At 39.3% G+C, this 15,760-nt stretch overlaps 1 protein-coding gene across 4 annotated transcripts in view; it reads left to right on the top strand.

Annotated features, from left to right (window-relative positions):
- Positions 1–15,760, top strand: part of LOC126334761 (axin) — a 242,049-nt gene that overhangs the window by 164,098 nt on the left and 62,191 nt on the right. For all 4 annotated transcript variants that reach the window (XM_049997337.1, XM_049997336.1, XM_049997338.1 and 1 more), the window contains one exon: positions 14,673–14,800. In XM_049997337.1, the coding sequence (XP_049853294.1) occupies positions 14,673–14,800 (128 nt within the window). The remainder of the gene's footprint in view (positions 1–14,672; positions 14,801–15,760) is intronic.

Below are 15,760 nucleotides of genomic sequence, written 5' to 3'. Positions count from 1 at the left end.
GGAAATGAGTGGAGGAGGCTCGTGCGATACCCTTCTCTTCTCGAATCGTGAGTGCTACAATGCTGCGTTCGCTATGAGGGAGCTAGATCATGCTTTCAGTTCATCCCGGTCATCCGCTCCAGGGCCAGACACTATCCACATTCAGATGTTGCAGCACCTCTCTCTTGCGAGCAAGCACTTCTGCTTAACACATACCACCGCATCTGGGCTGAGGGAACATTTCCTGAATACCGGCATGGAGCCACAGTCATACCCATATCTAAGGACAAAAACGTTCCTTCTAGCTACCACCCCATCACTCTTACCAGCTGCGTTTGCATAGTGATGGAACATATGATTCATGCTCAGTTGGTGTGGTGGCTCAAATCTCGCCATTTAGTCACGAGTGCACAGTTGGATTTCAAGCGCGGTGTTCTGCAGTTGACCATCTTGTTACTTTGTCCACCCATGTCATAAATGGTTTTCTGCAGCAACCCCAGACTGTGGCAGTGTTTTATGATTTGGAGAAGGCTTACGACACCTGCTGGAGAACTAGCATCCTTCGTACTCTTTACACGTGGGGCTTCCGTGGGCGCCTGCCCCGTTTTCTTCAGGCATTTGTACAAGACCGAGTTTTCAAGGTGCGTGTGGGTTCTGCTTTGTTGGACACCTTTATTCGGGAAAATGGTGTGCCTCAGGATTCCATCCTGAGCGCCATCCTCTTTGCTATCGCCATTCATCCCATCATGGCCTGTCGCCCACCGGGCGTCTACGGCTCCCTTTTTGTCGATGATTTTGCCATCTATTGAAGTTCTCCATGGACCTGTTTCTGAGCCGGCGTCTTCAGTGCTCTCTTGATCGTCTTTACTCTTAGAGCATCGCCAGTGGCTTTTGCTTTTCCACTGACAAAACCGTCTGTATGAATTTCTGGCGGTGCAAATGGTTTCTTCCACCATCTCCACATCTTGGGCCTGTTGCCCTTCCATTCGTTGACACTACAAAATTCCTGGGGCTCATGCTCAATAGGAAATGCTCTTGATCCTCCCATGTGTCTTACCTGGCAGCCCACTGTACACAGTCCCTCAGTGTCCTACATGTGCTGAATGGTACTTCTTGGGGTGCTGATCGAACCACCCTCCTCTGTTTGTGCCGGTCCCTTGTCCGTTCGAAACTCGACTATGGGTACTTCATTCATGGGTCCATAGATACCAAGTGGTCCAAGAAAAAAATAATTAGTTGCTTGACGATCTCAGAGACAATTTATATTTGCTGGGTTAATTCCCCAGTGTTTAGTAGCCACAAAAAATATTTTTTTAAAAATTTGTTTACTATTTTCCTATGGCAACCATATTTGTTCTGGGCTGCAGGTGTTTTTTCGTATTTGCAAGCATCTACATTTTAAAAAACTCAAGTTTTAAACAGTAGTTTTAAAAAAAAAATAATAATTTCTCAGCTTTAATATTTTTTCTGCTATTACACTGTATAGTATAGTACTTTTTAGAGAGCATCAATGGTGAGCAGCTTACACTTAAAAAAATACACTATTTTAAAAATGGATTTTTAAAAATTTTCCTGTTTTGTGGCGTGCAAAAATCTGAAAATTTCACAGTCAATAGACCTTTATGATATCAAACTTTAGTATAAATTTCAACTTCGAGATTCAACTGGAAGTTATGGGAAAAAAATTACAAACACAAGTCAAAAATACGTTTTTTTAAATCTGCGATATCTAGAAGTATGGAATAAAATATATCAGTTAGATTATATAATATAATCATATCTATGATTACTTAACTTTTTTCTTGTAAATAAGTCAACTAATTACATTATATTGTTCTCTTGGTATTTGTCTTTAGTACATCGCTCATTGAACATTTCAGAAATTTGTTCACTCAGTTTGGGTGTTAGATTATAAGTTTACCCAGTCACAGTTGTAAATTTCATGGGAGACAGCTCCCTTAGTACATTTTTAAGTGGCATCCAAACTTGACCAATCTCTTTAAAAAAAAAAAATGTCCTTGGTCCTGGAGGGTGATAAAATACAAAATGTACATCTTGGTTTCGACAGTCAATATTATCAACTTCGCCAGTCCACAACTGTTCATCATAAACACAAGCCACTATGTCTTTATCTTGAAGAACCAGTTGTACAAGTTTTCCACTCTGAAGAAGTTCACTATCAGACAAAGTTGATGTGATCTTACACTTCAGTAATTTGTGTGAATAGGGTGCAAAACAATGAAACGATCGAGTACCTTTAATCTTCTGACAAGTGTTGTACCTTTCCTTCAATACACTATCATAGAGTTCTTGTATTTCCTCACATTAAACAAAAACATAGGCAACTCCTTTGATATGTTTTTTACAGAATTCAAACATTTCATGAGGTGTTAAAATCGTCATTGGTCCGCTGAAGACTTGCTTTTGTGACAGCTCGCTTTGTTGTATTCCCGACACCATCGCAAGCTTTCTTCCCATGGCATGAAGTGAAAAAGTGCCATTCTACATCAAACCCAAAATCTGCCTTATGAAAGGAGATGTTAATAACTTTTGTTTTGTTCTTATATTGAATTGCTGCCCCATCCGAAAAGTAAATCAGTTTTTTTTTATGGAAGTTTGTTAATTTTAGTTGAAAAATGTGCACTGTTGTAGTGTTGTGTTCAAGGTAGTCACTTATGACACAAAAGCTGTGCCTCATAAGTTTATCTTCATCTTTATAATAGAATACAAATGGATGAACTGTGGCCTGTTTGTTTACCCAATGGTGCCCTTGTACTTCATCTTGAACAACAAAGGAACAATTTTCCGAAAAGTCAGCAAGAGCTAAGCATTCACCAACTGCCAAGTTTTGCTTTTTGTCTTTCAAAACTTTACTTTGGGCTTTTGCAATAAAATGATGCGTTTTCAGATGTTCAAGGTAAGCCACCAACACTTCAAAAACTCTTCTCATGATTTTATGACTGTCACCATTTCAGTTCCGTCTTGTGTCACCCATTGTTTGTATTTTATATTGTCAGGCATCAAATTATCTTCTTCATATTCTTCAAACATGTTAAGTAAGGCTTGTTTGCCTGAACAATCTTCACATTTTCCCTTGATCATACAATTTTAATTGTCAATATTTCATATCATAACTTCAAAGAGGTCTTTATAGTCAGCTCTAAGATTGGCCCCATCTATCATCAACTTTACGTTCTGATGATACAAACAAACACAAACATTGTGGGTGTCAGACGTTTGCTTGACTCCAAGAATTCGGTAGTAAACTGATAATCTTAATTTTATCCTCTTTGTTTGAAGTACTGCATTCAGTTTTTAGTTTTTCTATCAAATCATCATTTTTGTTTGGTGAAGTTTTAGAACTTCCATCTGTTTTAGTACAAGTTGTATTTTGAAATGAAACTTCCAAATCCTTTTTGACTATAGCTGCCACTTTCTCAATTTTTCTATTCAAGGCATTTGGTCTTTTATCTTAACTTAGTTTTCTAATTTTACTAGCAGGTGATATACCCAGGATTTCACAAGTTGTATCTACTTTTTTAATGGTTGCTAATAAGTCACAAAGTTCTGTATCCGAGGTTGCACTATCCTTTCTCTTGTGAATTACAAATATCTTGGAATAACATGTTGGACACAATGATTTTCCTGGTATGAGATTGACAAAAGGGCTTTTATTCTGAGAATAATGAGCAAATGTTATTTCTCGCAGACCTTTTGTTATAGGTTTCTTATGTTTCTAAAAAGGGTCCATGCAAGACTGGCCAAAAATGTGATGAATTTTTTTTAAGTATTTCATTTCATGGTACTTGCATGTTGATTTGACCTCTGGGCCGACTCATGAGTAAAACAACGCTTTTTCTTCTTCTTCTTCACTGTAATCTTCAATTAAAGTAATGTCTTTAGGATACACTCTTTTATGACATGCTTCATTAATAGTAACACCAACAGAACACTGAGAAACCATTTTTCAACTGCACACTTCAAGACTTTTAGCTAAATAAGTGTGAGTAGACAATTGTTGGTGTAAGGGGGGAAGACAACAATCAGACTCGTATAGGCTTGCAGATGCAATTTTTAGCCTGCTGAAACAATTACCACAGCATTGTTTTGACAAATAATCATTAACTAGTGTAATGTGGTGTGTTACATTACACAATTGGTATACTTTATTTGATTAGCCTACCAGATATCGCAGATGTCAAAAAAAAGTATTTTTGATTCGTGTTCGTAATCTTTCTTCCATAACTTCAAATTGAATCTCAAAGTTGAAGTTTATGCTGAAGTTTTGATATCATAAAGGTGTATTAACTGTGAAATTTTCTGGTCCCCCAACAAAGGTATTGCACGCCACAAAATGAAAAATTAAAAAAATTCATTTTTTAAAATAGTGAATTTTTTAAAGTGTAAGTTGCTCACCATTGATACTCTAAAGTAACTATACTATATAGTGTAATAGCAGAAAAAATATTAAAGCTGAGAAATTAATATTTCTTTGGATAACTACTGTTCGAAAATTGAGTTTTTTAATTTGTGGCTGATAACTTTGAACTATTAAAAATATATTAAAGAATTCATTCAGCTAAGTGATAGTGAAGTTAATTTGTTGCCCAGAGTGTGTTGAACTAAATGCATTTTATCTGAAAGCCTTAGGACAATCCACTGCTGATTAATTGTAAAAAATGTAGATGCTTGCAAATACTAAAAAAATATGCAGCCTGGCTCAAACATGGCTGCCATTTCAAAATAATAAACAATATTTTTTTTTAAGTATTTTCATGACTACTGAACATTGGGGAATTAAACCAGCAAACAAAATTTTTCTTAGATTGTCAAGCAACCAGTGCAGAACTAATTGGTATGGATTAACCCTCATGCATCTGCACGCCCATCCATTTTACTCCGTCTCAACACTATCCATCATTGTGGCATCCGTTTGGTAATGGGCGCCTTTTACACTAGCCCGGTCAAGAGTCTGTATGCTGAAGTTGCTGAACTACCCCTGTCCTACCGTCATGACTTTCTCCTCAGCTGGTATGCGCGCCGTTTGTCTGCCATGCTTGGCCACCCTTCCTATGCCTCCTTCTGTGATGATTCCTTTGATCGTCAGTATGGGGCTCGTCCCTCTTCCCTGTTACCTCCTGGAGTCCGCTTTCGCCACTTCCTACAGCGGCTTAACTTCACACTGCCTGCAACTTTCCCTGAGGGTGTGACCCCCTTCACCATCTTGGCTTCGTGAAGCGGTCCATGTTAACTTTGGCCTTCATTCCCTTCCTAAGGACACTACTCCAGCCTCAGAGTACCGCCTTCAGTTTGATGACCTTCGCATGGAATTTAGCGATAGTACCTTTTTTATACACTGATGGCTCTAGGGCTGACCATAGGGTTTGGTGTGCCTTTGTCATTGGCACTCGTGTCTTTCAATATAGTTTTCTGGCTCACTCCTCAGTATTGACAGCCGAACTTTTCACATAGTATCAGGCCGCGGAGTACATTTGGTGATACAGCCTTCCCAATTTTGTCCTCTGCTCAGATTCACTCAGCGCCCTCCAAAGTGTCTGTGCGCTGTACACTGCTCATACCTTAGTGCAGTGGGTACAGGAAAACTGTCACTTGCTCACTCCTGGTGGAGCCAACGCTATGTTTCTGTGGGTCCCTGGTCATGCTGAACTGCCAGGAAATGAGGCTGCTGCCAGGGCTGCAGTCCTCTTACCTCAGCCCGCAAGTACCTCTCTTTGGCATTGCCAATGGTCCTCCCTTTACGGGAATAGGCTTCGGCATATTAAGCCTCTCTGGTTTCCTTGGATGACCACCTCTCGGCCCTCCCGCCAAGGGGAGATTATTTTAACTCTGCTGCGTATTGGGCACTGCCTTTTTAGCCATCGTCATTTGCTCAGTGGCGCTGCCCCACCACTTTGTACACATTGCGCCCAAATTTTAACTGTCTGCGACTACATGCTGGAATGCCCTTTTTTTTTACTAATTTACATTCCATCTTGAGTTTGCCGTCTGATTTATCAGCTGTTTTAGCAAATGACACATGGGCTGTCACCCGTGTTTTACTTTTTATCCGCCGAAGCAGTATGGTGAAAGCCATTTAATTTTTAGTTTTGAATCTCCATTTTTTTCTTTTAGTCTTTTCCTCGTGCCTTGTTTAAACGTCTCCTATTCATACCATTGTCACTGACATATAGGCATTTCTCTTGTATCTGTGTTTGCGTTCTACAGTTTTGACTTCGGCACATATGGCCTCAGTTGTTTTTTGCGCCCTAAAACAAAGCAAACCAACAAACAACAGCTTGCACTGTACATGCTTGAGCATTGTCCCGCAAAATGATAGTCAGGTTCTGCAGAAAGTGTCATCACACCTGCCTCTATGCTGTTCATTTTTGGAACACAACCTACGACCAGCTTTCTTGTGGGATGTAATGAACTCCTCTCCTTGTCAGATGGCTGCGGTGTTTTCACTATGGAGTTGGTAGCCACCTCTTGTGCTCTTTCTGAGAGTATCAAGTTTGTGCACTGGTGAGTCCTTCCTTATTTGTAGCGACTCCTTGAGCAGTTTACAACCTCTTGACCAGTGTTAGTGTCGCCATCCCTTGGTCCTGACTATTCAGGATTTCCTTTTGGCCCTCAAACGATGTGGATGCTCAGTGGTCTTTTTCTGGACCGTGAGTCATGTTAGGATCTTGGAGAATGAACTCACCGACAGACTTGCCCAATCGGCCTCCGACAAGCTATCTCTTTAGATTAATATTCCAGAATTGGACCTTTGATTGGTATTATGCAGTAAAGTTCTAAGGAGTTGGAATACAGAATGGCATATTCTGACTGTGCCGAACAAACTACGGACAAAAAGGGAGACCATGTTTTCCATGCAGGTCTCTCGCAAGAACTCCACCATCCTTTGCGTCTCTGCATTGGCCATAATTGCCTGGCTCATAGTGACCACCTCCATTGTGAGGATCTGCCGCACTGTTGCCGTGGTGCCCGTTTGACAGTAGTTAACATTTTTCTGGACACTTCTAACCTAGCTGCCCTGCATTGGACACTTTAATCTTCTTGAACCACTACCCCTGATGTTAACAGATGATGCCTCAGTAGCTGACTCAGTTTTACTGTTTATTCATGCAGGGAGCTTTTTACCATACTCTGTGAGGCAAGGACCCTCAGTCTCGTCAGCCCAGTGAGGGGGTTGCAGAATGCCCTGCTTCCTCTACCCTGTAAGGACAGCAGGTGTCTGGGCTTGGTGGTCTGCCCCCTAGCCCTCACGCTACCTGCTCTTCTGCTGTTCTTCTCCTCTCTTTCTGTTTGACTTGGTGTTCTCCCTCTGTTTTTCTGTGCTCCCTCACCCTATTCATGTCCCTTGTCTTTACTGGGTATTGCTTGTTAGGGTGCCTCTGCTAAGTGGTGAGGGGTATGTCCCTCATCACCCTTACTGCTTTTGGGGACCTCCGGCTGCTCCCAGGACGGGACACCTCACACGGCTTCTATTCTTTTCTTCCTCCTCTCCCCCCCCCCCCCCCCCCTCCCCTACTTCTTTCTTGTTATTTATGTTACGTAAACATTGTCTGTCCTCTCACATTGGTGTGACTACCATAAAGCTGTCAGTTAGGATGAATAGGCATAGGCAGATGGTTCATACTGGCAACACATGATATCCTGTAGCAGATATGCTCTACAACACAAGTCATGACCCTGGTGCCTGGCATTGCAACATGTGCTTGGTTCTCACCACTACCTGCCCTTAATTTACACTAAATTCTTTGGCCTTGGCATTTCATACCAGTAAATATTCCTTTCTTCACTCCCTATTAATTTTCTGTATCTTTCGTTTTCTGACCTGTAAAAACCCCCCTCCCACTGCCCCACCCTTCACCACTGCTACAAACAATACACTTGGCTATCCAGTCTTATTAACTCTTATATGATATATTTCAGTAATCTCTGTCTCGCTTATTACCCATTCTTCCACTTCTCAAGTTTTCCAATCTTGTCTGGTGCAGCCCCCAAGAGTCAGTCTTCCCTTCTCATCCCAGCTGGTTTTTCCGCTAACCTGGGTTTCTGGATGAGTTTTCCAAACTCTCCCCTTTACCTAAAGCTCACCAGCCCTTCTCCTTCATCCCCTTTCTTTCCCTTCAACCCATCTACCAGAAGAAGGAGCCACTGGCTCCAAAAGCTAGCACATTCGTAGATTTGTTGTCTATTCAATTACATTATATTTTCAGTAGTTGATTATTTTCATTGCTGTATAAGATTTATGCTGTTGAATATGAAATATCTTCAATGGATAGATGTAAAGAAATCATTTCGAAATATTTGATTTTTCATGCTTTAACCACTGTTGTACATCAGTTGTTTATGCTTTGTGACATTGATTGTAAACCAATATTGTTAGATTACAATCCAGCCCAACAATTTTGTAAATTATAGCACATAGCAGCTTATCAAGCAGAATGTTGTGTATAATTTTTGAAATTATCTTACCTTACCTTACCTTGTCTTGGGTGCATGATATTTGAAGTTACTGAATATTACACCTGTAACCTTACTTATTGTACCTTTTTAAACTTGAAACATTTGTAATAGATTTAACAATAGCTGTTGCAGCACTATACAAAAATATAAGCAAAAGTCATTATTATATCTCTTGTTACTTCTTTAATCAGTCCCCATAGAAAAACAAAACAAAATTTATCCATAGAAAATCAGCCTCTTTTCAAGTGATTCTTCACTTGCCAAAATTAGGCCGTCTTTGGTGACAAATGCTACTATGTAGTATTCTACTAATGTATGTTTCATATCTCTCTCTCTCTCTCTCTCTCTCTCTCTCTCTCTGTGTGTGTGTGTGTGTGTGTGTGTGTCATTAGAATCAATGTCCACACCTCTCAAAGGCCTACTTGCAATGAAGAAACCAGCCACCAGATTTGTCTCAATAGGCCATCTATTGATATTTCTTTCCTTTCTCAGGCGTTATGTCTGGCTAAAAGTGATGCGGACCTTGATCAAACATGACTTCCTTTTAACTGTACGGTATATGTTACATTGCATTTAGGAACTTTCGGGTAATTGAACATGTATGATGGTCAAAGTAGAGAAGATATAAAATGTAGACTGGCAATGGCAAGGAAAGTGTTCCTGAAGAGGAGAAATTTGTTAACATCGAGTATAGATATATGTGTCAGGAAGTCGTTTCTGAAAGTATTTGTATGGAGTGTAGCCATGTATGGAAGTGAAACATGGACGATAAATAGTTTCGACAATAAGAGAATAGAAGCTTTTGAAATGTGGTGCTACAGAAGAATGCTGAAGATTAGATGGGTAGATCACAAAACTAATGAGGAGGTATTGAACAGAATTGGGGAGAAGAGGAGTTTGTGGCACAACTTGACGAGAAGGAGGGACCGGTTGGTAGGACATATTCTGAGGCATCAAGGGATCACAAATTTAGCATTGGAGGGCAGCGTGGAGGGTAAAAATCGTAGAGGGAGACCAAGAGATGAATACAATACACAGATTCAGAATGATGTAGGTTGCAGTAGGTACTGGGTGATGAAGAAACTTGCACAGGATAGAGTAGCATGGAGAGCTGCATCAAACCAGTCTCAGGACTGAAGACAACAACAACAACAACAATCAATAATTACAGATTTCTGTAGTTGTTGATATGTGTTTAGATGTCCCTGTTATTGCGTTGATGTACTGGTGGATATTGTGTGGTATGACTCGTGTAGTTGATAGTGTAATTGGAATAATGTCAACTTTATCCTGATGCCACATGCCCTTGACTTCCTCAGCCAGTTGGATGTATTTTTCAATTTTTTTTCCTTTTATCTTCTGTATATTTGTTGTATTGGGTATGGATATTTCGATTATTTGTGTTAATTTCTTCTTTTCATTGGTGAGTATGATGTCAGGTTTGTTATGTGGTGTTGTTTTATCTGTTATAATGGTTCTCTTCCAGTATAATTTGTATTCATCATTCTCCAGTACATTTTGTGGTGCACACTTGTGTGTGGGAACATGTTATTTTATTAGTGTATGTTGTACAGCAAGTTGTTGATGTATTATTTTTGCCACATTGCCATGTCTTCTGGTGTATTCTGTATTAGCCAGTATTGTACATCCGCTTGTGATGTGATCTACTGTTTCTATTTGTTGTTTGCAAAGTCTGCATTTATCTGTTGTGGTATTGGGATCTTTAATAATATGCTTACTGTAATATCTGGTGTTTATTGTTTGACCTGTATTGAAATCATGAATCCTTCCGTCTCACTGTATATATTGCCTTTTCTTAGCCATGTGTTGGATGCATCTTGATTGATGTGTGGCTGTGTTAGATGATACGAGTGCTTGCCATGTAGCGTTTTCTTTTTTCAATTCACTTTCTTCATATCTGTTGATGTTATGTGATCTAAAGGGTTGTAGAAGTGGTTATGAAATTGCAGTGGTGTAGCCGATGTGTTTATATGAGGGATTGCTTTGTGTATTTTGCTAGTTTCTGCTCGTTCTATAATGAATTTTCTTAAATTGTCTACCTGTCCACAATGTAGGTTTTTTTATGTTGATAAATCCCCTTCCTCCTTCCTTTCTGCTTAATGTTAATCTTTCTGTTGCTGAATGTATGTGATGTATTCTGTATTTGTGGCATTGTGATCGTGTAAGTGTATTGAGTGATTCTAGGTCTGTGTTACTCCATTTCACTACTCCAATATTGGTATAGCATAAGTATTTATAGCTTTTGTCTTGTTTCTTGCTGTCAATTCTGTTTTCAGTATTTTTGTTAGTCTTTGTCTATATTTTTCTTTTAGTTCTTCTTTAATATTTGTATTATCTATTCCTATTTTTTTGTCTGTATCCTGGCATCTGTTTTTTCCATTCTACACAGTCACTGTGGTTATCCAATATGTAATCTAGAATGAGATTTTCACTCTGCAGCGGAGTGTGTGCTGATGTGAAACTTCCTGGCAGATTAAAACTGTGTGCCGGACCGAGACTTGAACTCGGGACCTTTGCCTTTCTCGGGCAAGTGCTCTACCAACTGAGCTACCCAAGCACGACTCGCACCCCATCCTCACAGCTTTACTTCTGCCAGTACCTCGCCTCCTACCTTCCAAAGTTTACAGAAGCTCTCGTGTGAACCTTGCAGAACTGGCACTCCTGAAATATCCTTTCTTACTGGCAGAAGTAAAGCTGTGAGGACAGGGCATGAGTTGTGCTTGGGTAGCTCAGTTGGTAGAGAACTTGCCCGCGAAAGGCAAAGGTCCCGAGTTCGAGTCTTGGTCCGGCACACAGTTTTAATCTGCCAGGAAGTTTCAATACGTAATCTTCTTGTTTAGTGTGTTTTCCCTTGAATATGCTATTTTTCTTACATTTGTCTGTTCCAAAAGCCATATTTATATCATAGCTGAATACTTCTGTTATCTTTAGTAATTGGTTGAGTTGTTAATTTGTTGCTGCCAGTGGTTTTAGATCATCCATGTATAGCAATTGTGTGATTTTGTGTTGGTCTGTTCCAATAGTTTTATATCCATAATTTGTATTATGGAGCATGTTGGATAGTGGGTTCAGAGCAAAGCAGAACCAGAAAGGACTTAATGAGTCTCCTTGGTATATTCCATGCATAATCTGTATTGGCTGTGATGTGATATTATTTGAATTTGTTTGGATATTAAGTGTGGTTTTCCAATTTTTCATTACTATGTTTAGGAACTGTATCAATTTAGGATTTACGTTGTAGGTTTCCAATATTTGTAGTAACCATGAGTGGGGTACACTATCAAAAGTTTTTTGGTAATCGATGTATGCATAGTGTTGCGACCTTTGTTTAGTTTTAGCTTGATATGTCACCTCTGCATCTATTATCAGTTGCTCTTTACATCCTCGTCCTCCTTTGCAGCAGCCTTTTTGTTCATCATTTATAATTTAGTTCTGTGTTGTATGTGTCATTAATTTCGGTGTAGTGACTGAAGTTAATATTTTGTATATTGTTGGTAGGCATGTTATGGGGTGATATTTTGCTGAGGTTGCAGTGACTGCTTGATCTTTAGGTTCCTGATAAGTTATTCCTTGTGTAAGTGTATCAGGCACTGTGTATGGGTCTACAATGTAACTGTTAAATAATTTATATCTAAAAACAAAGATGATGCAACTTACCAAATGAAAGTGTTGGCATGTTGATAGACACAAAACACACACACACACACACACACACACACACACACACACACACACATCCGCACATATACAGACACAAGCAGAATGTGTGCGTGTGTGTGTGCGTGTGCGCGTGCGCGCGTTATACCTTTCTTTTTTTTTCCCCCTAAGGTAAGTCTTTCCACTCCCGGGATTGGAATGACTCCTTACCCTCTCCCTTAAAACCCACATCCTTGCGTCTTTCCGTCTCCTTCCCTCTTTCCTGACGAAGCAACCATTGGTTGCGAAAGCTTGAATTTCGTGTGTGTGTTTGTGTGTCTATCAACATGCCAACGCTTTCGTTTGGTAAGTTACATCTTCTTTGTTTTTTTAGATATATTTTTCCCACGTGGAATGTTTCCCTCTATTATATTCATATTGTTAAATAATTTATTTAGGTGTGAATGTGTTGAGGTGAACTACTTTAACCAGAAATTTGCTATTTTATCTTTTCCAGGGGCTTTCCAATTGTGCGTAGAATTAATTTGCTTGGGTGACTTCATGTTGCAAAATTATCACTTCAGGCATTTGTGGTATGATCTTGTATGTGTCTGTTTCCGCTTGTATCCACTGTGCAAGTCTCTTATGTTGTATCGGGTTTGACCATATGTTGCTCCAGAAGTGTTCCGTGTCTGTTATGTTTGGTGGATTGTCTATTTTAATGTGTGTGTTATGTATTGTCTGGTAAAATTTCTTTTGGGTGTTGTTGAATGTTTGGTTTTGTTTCATTCTATTTTCACTTTTTTTGTTTCTTGTAAGTCATTTGGCCAATGCTTGTAATTTCTGCTTCTTTTCATCCAATTGCTCTATCGCTTCTTATTGTGAGATTTTACCTAACCTTTTTCGTTTTTTGTCTGATATTTCATTTCTTATAAATTGTGTTAGCTGTCCGATGTCTTTTCTCAGTTTTTCTATTGTAATCTGTAGCCTGTGTTGCCATGCTGGTTTTGTGGGTTTCTTCTGTGTGTTGGTTGGTTCTGATCTCTGCCTAGTGCCTATATTTAGTGTAGTGAGTGCTCCCAGTAGTTGTAACTCTTCCATAGTTGTATTCTCATTTATTTTGTTGTGTATGATTGTGTTGATAGTTGTTCTTGTTGTTTCGACTTGTGGGTTATTTGGTGGTCTATGCAAGAATGGTCTAATGTGTATTTGTGTCTTTGTATCCTATGTATGTCAGCTGAAATTTTTCTTCTGTATCTAACGTGTCACTTCGTGTTCTATTTGTGCTTGTTCTGGGGGCTGTCTTAAGATTTCGTTTTCCTCTGATTGTTTAATTGATGCGTGTTGTCCTTGTTTGTTTGCTCTGGGACGTTTTGAGTCCATTACTGTATTTTCTTATTAGTCTTTTTCGTCTCCTCCTTCTTCTTCTCCTTCTTCTTTTTCTGATTTCACATTATTTTGTTCCAGTATTTGTTGTACTTGTTGTTTCATGTTTTCTAATTCTGACTGGGGTATCATGGTTTTTTTTTAATTTTTTATTTTTTTAAAATTTTTATTTATTGTTACACGGATCTGATCAACCAGTCGTTGTCCTGTTAAAAATTTTAATTCTGGGTATCTGGTAATAAATGTTGTGTATACTTGTGATCTGTATCAAACTTGATTTGTTTGTTGCTTGGTAGTAACAGAACATGAGGTGTCGGTTAACTTCATCTGACCATCTCATCCTCTGTCTTTGTTTTCCTTCTAGAGTGGTTGCAGGAAGCATATCCTGCAAAACACCTCTATTTGGATTTGAATCATTTTCCATGTGGCTAGCAGTGTCGTTGCCATTGTGGACAGGCATAGGGTTCAAGCGTCGCCCCCGACCATGACAGCGCTTGTCCGAGGCTTCATTAGTTCTGTCCTGAACCGACTAATCACACTAAAAGGGGGATTAGCCCTATTAGTGGTATGTTCTTTTCGTCGCCTTTTACGACTGGCAGAACATACCAGAGGCCTATTCTTTTCCTGGGCCTCCACGGTGTATCTATTATTATTATTATTATTATTATTTCCTATTTAATTTCTCTATTGACATTCAATTCTACTTAGGGATTAATGTAGAATGTTAACATGATAGGTTGTATTCTTATTGTTAAAGTTAATTTACGAACAATCCTTAAAGTAGCAGAATATGGTGAAATGATGTACTGGCATTGTGATATGTTCTCTGTACACTGTTAGCCCACCAGAAATTATATGTTATTTCTTCCACTCCAGAATTTATTGAGGTGGTCTGATAAATATGTAAGACAAAAGTGTATTATGGGTTCAAGCTCTTCCCTACAGTGTTTGGGGGAAGAAGGTGGGGATGGGAAGGATGATATGCTCCAGAGCAGCTTGTGATTTATCTAAATGGAGCATCACATTACAAAATTTTTCTGTTGCCGTTCACATTAATTTCCTTTGTCTGTTGGTATAGATAATTACAAATCTAAAATTTTTATTTTTGTAAAATTTTAACCATAACACTTTCCCATGTTTGTCCTAGTATGGTACATTTTCATTCATTTTTACAGATCAGCATGTGTTAAGAGTATGGTCTGATTCAACACCATCACGGACTCCTGGTCTGGTGTCACCGCGTCCTCATTCTCCTGAAGGGAGAAGACGTGCACCTACTGCAGGACAACTTGCACCTGTAAAAGTTAGTGAATTTAAATGATTGTATTTTATGGAACTGAATAACGCACTAATAGCTACTCAGTAATATTACACTGTGACATGCTGACATACAGACTGGAACTTGAACAAGAAATTGGCCTCGTGCAGGATCATTTTGAGTCTCAAGAGCACAGTTGAGAGACATTTCTAATGGTTATATAAGGGTGGCAATGAAATTCATTACACTTGTAGTGCAACACTGGCTGACCACTATTTTGGTTGAAATTTGAGGGTTAGTGTTAAACAGCTCAATTCTCTCACGGAACACAGTATAATAGACTGAAGCACCAAAGAAACTGATATTAGCAAGTGTATTCAAATACAGAGAGATTTAAACAGGTAAAATCCAACATTGCAGTCGCCAATGCCTGTATAAGACAACAAGTGTCTGGTGCAGCTGTTAGATCGGTTACTGCTGCTACAATGGCAGCTTATCAAGATTTAAGTGAATTTGAACTTGGTGTTAATAGTCAGCACACCAGCGATGGGACACAGCATCTCCAAGGTAGCAATGTGAGATTTTCCCGTACGACCATTTCGCGAGTGTACCATGAATATCAGGAATCCATTGAAATGTCAAATCTCCAACATCACTATGGCCAGAAAAATATCCTTCAAGAACAAGACCAGTTACGACTGAAGAGAATTGTCCAATGTGACAGAGGAGTGCACCCTTCCACAAATTGCTGCAGATTTCAATGCTTTGCCATCAACAAGTGTCATTGTGTGCACCAGTCAATGAAACATCTACATCTACGTGATTACTCTACTGTTCACAATAAAGTGCCTGGCAGAGGGTCCAATGAACCACCTTCAAGCTGTCTCTCAACCGTTCCACTCTCAAACGGCTTGGGGGAAGAACGAGCACTTAAAATTTTTCTGTACGAGCGCAGATTTCTCTTATCATGATGAACATTTCTCCCTAGGTAGGTGGGTGCCAACA

Source organism: Schistocerca gregaria, chromosome 2 (genome assembly GCF_023897955.1).
Source record: "Schistocerca gregaria isolate iqSchGreg1 chromosome 2, iqSchGreg1.2, whole genome shotgun sequence".
In the NCBI taxonomy this organism is placed as follows: domain Eukaryota; kingdom Metazoa; phylum Arthropoda; class Insecta; order Orthoptera; family Acrididae; genus Schistocerca; species Schistocerca gregaria.
The sequence above is the reverse complement of the archived record's forward strand: the minus strand, read 5'-3'. Positions and strand labels throughout refer to the sequence as shown.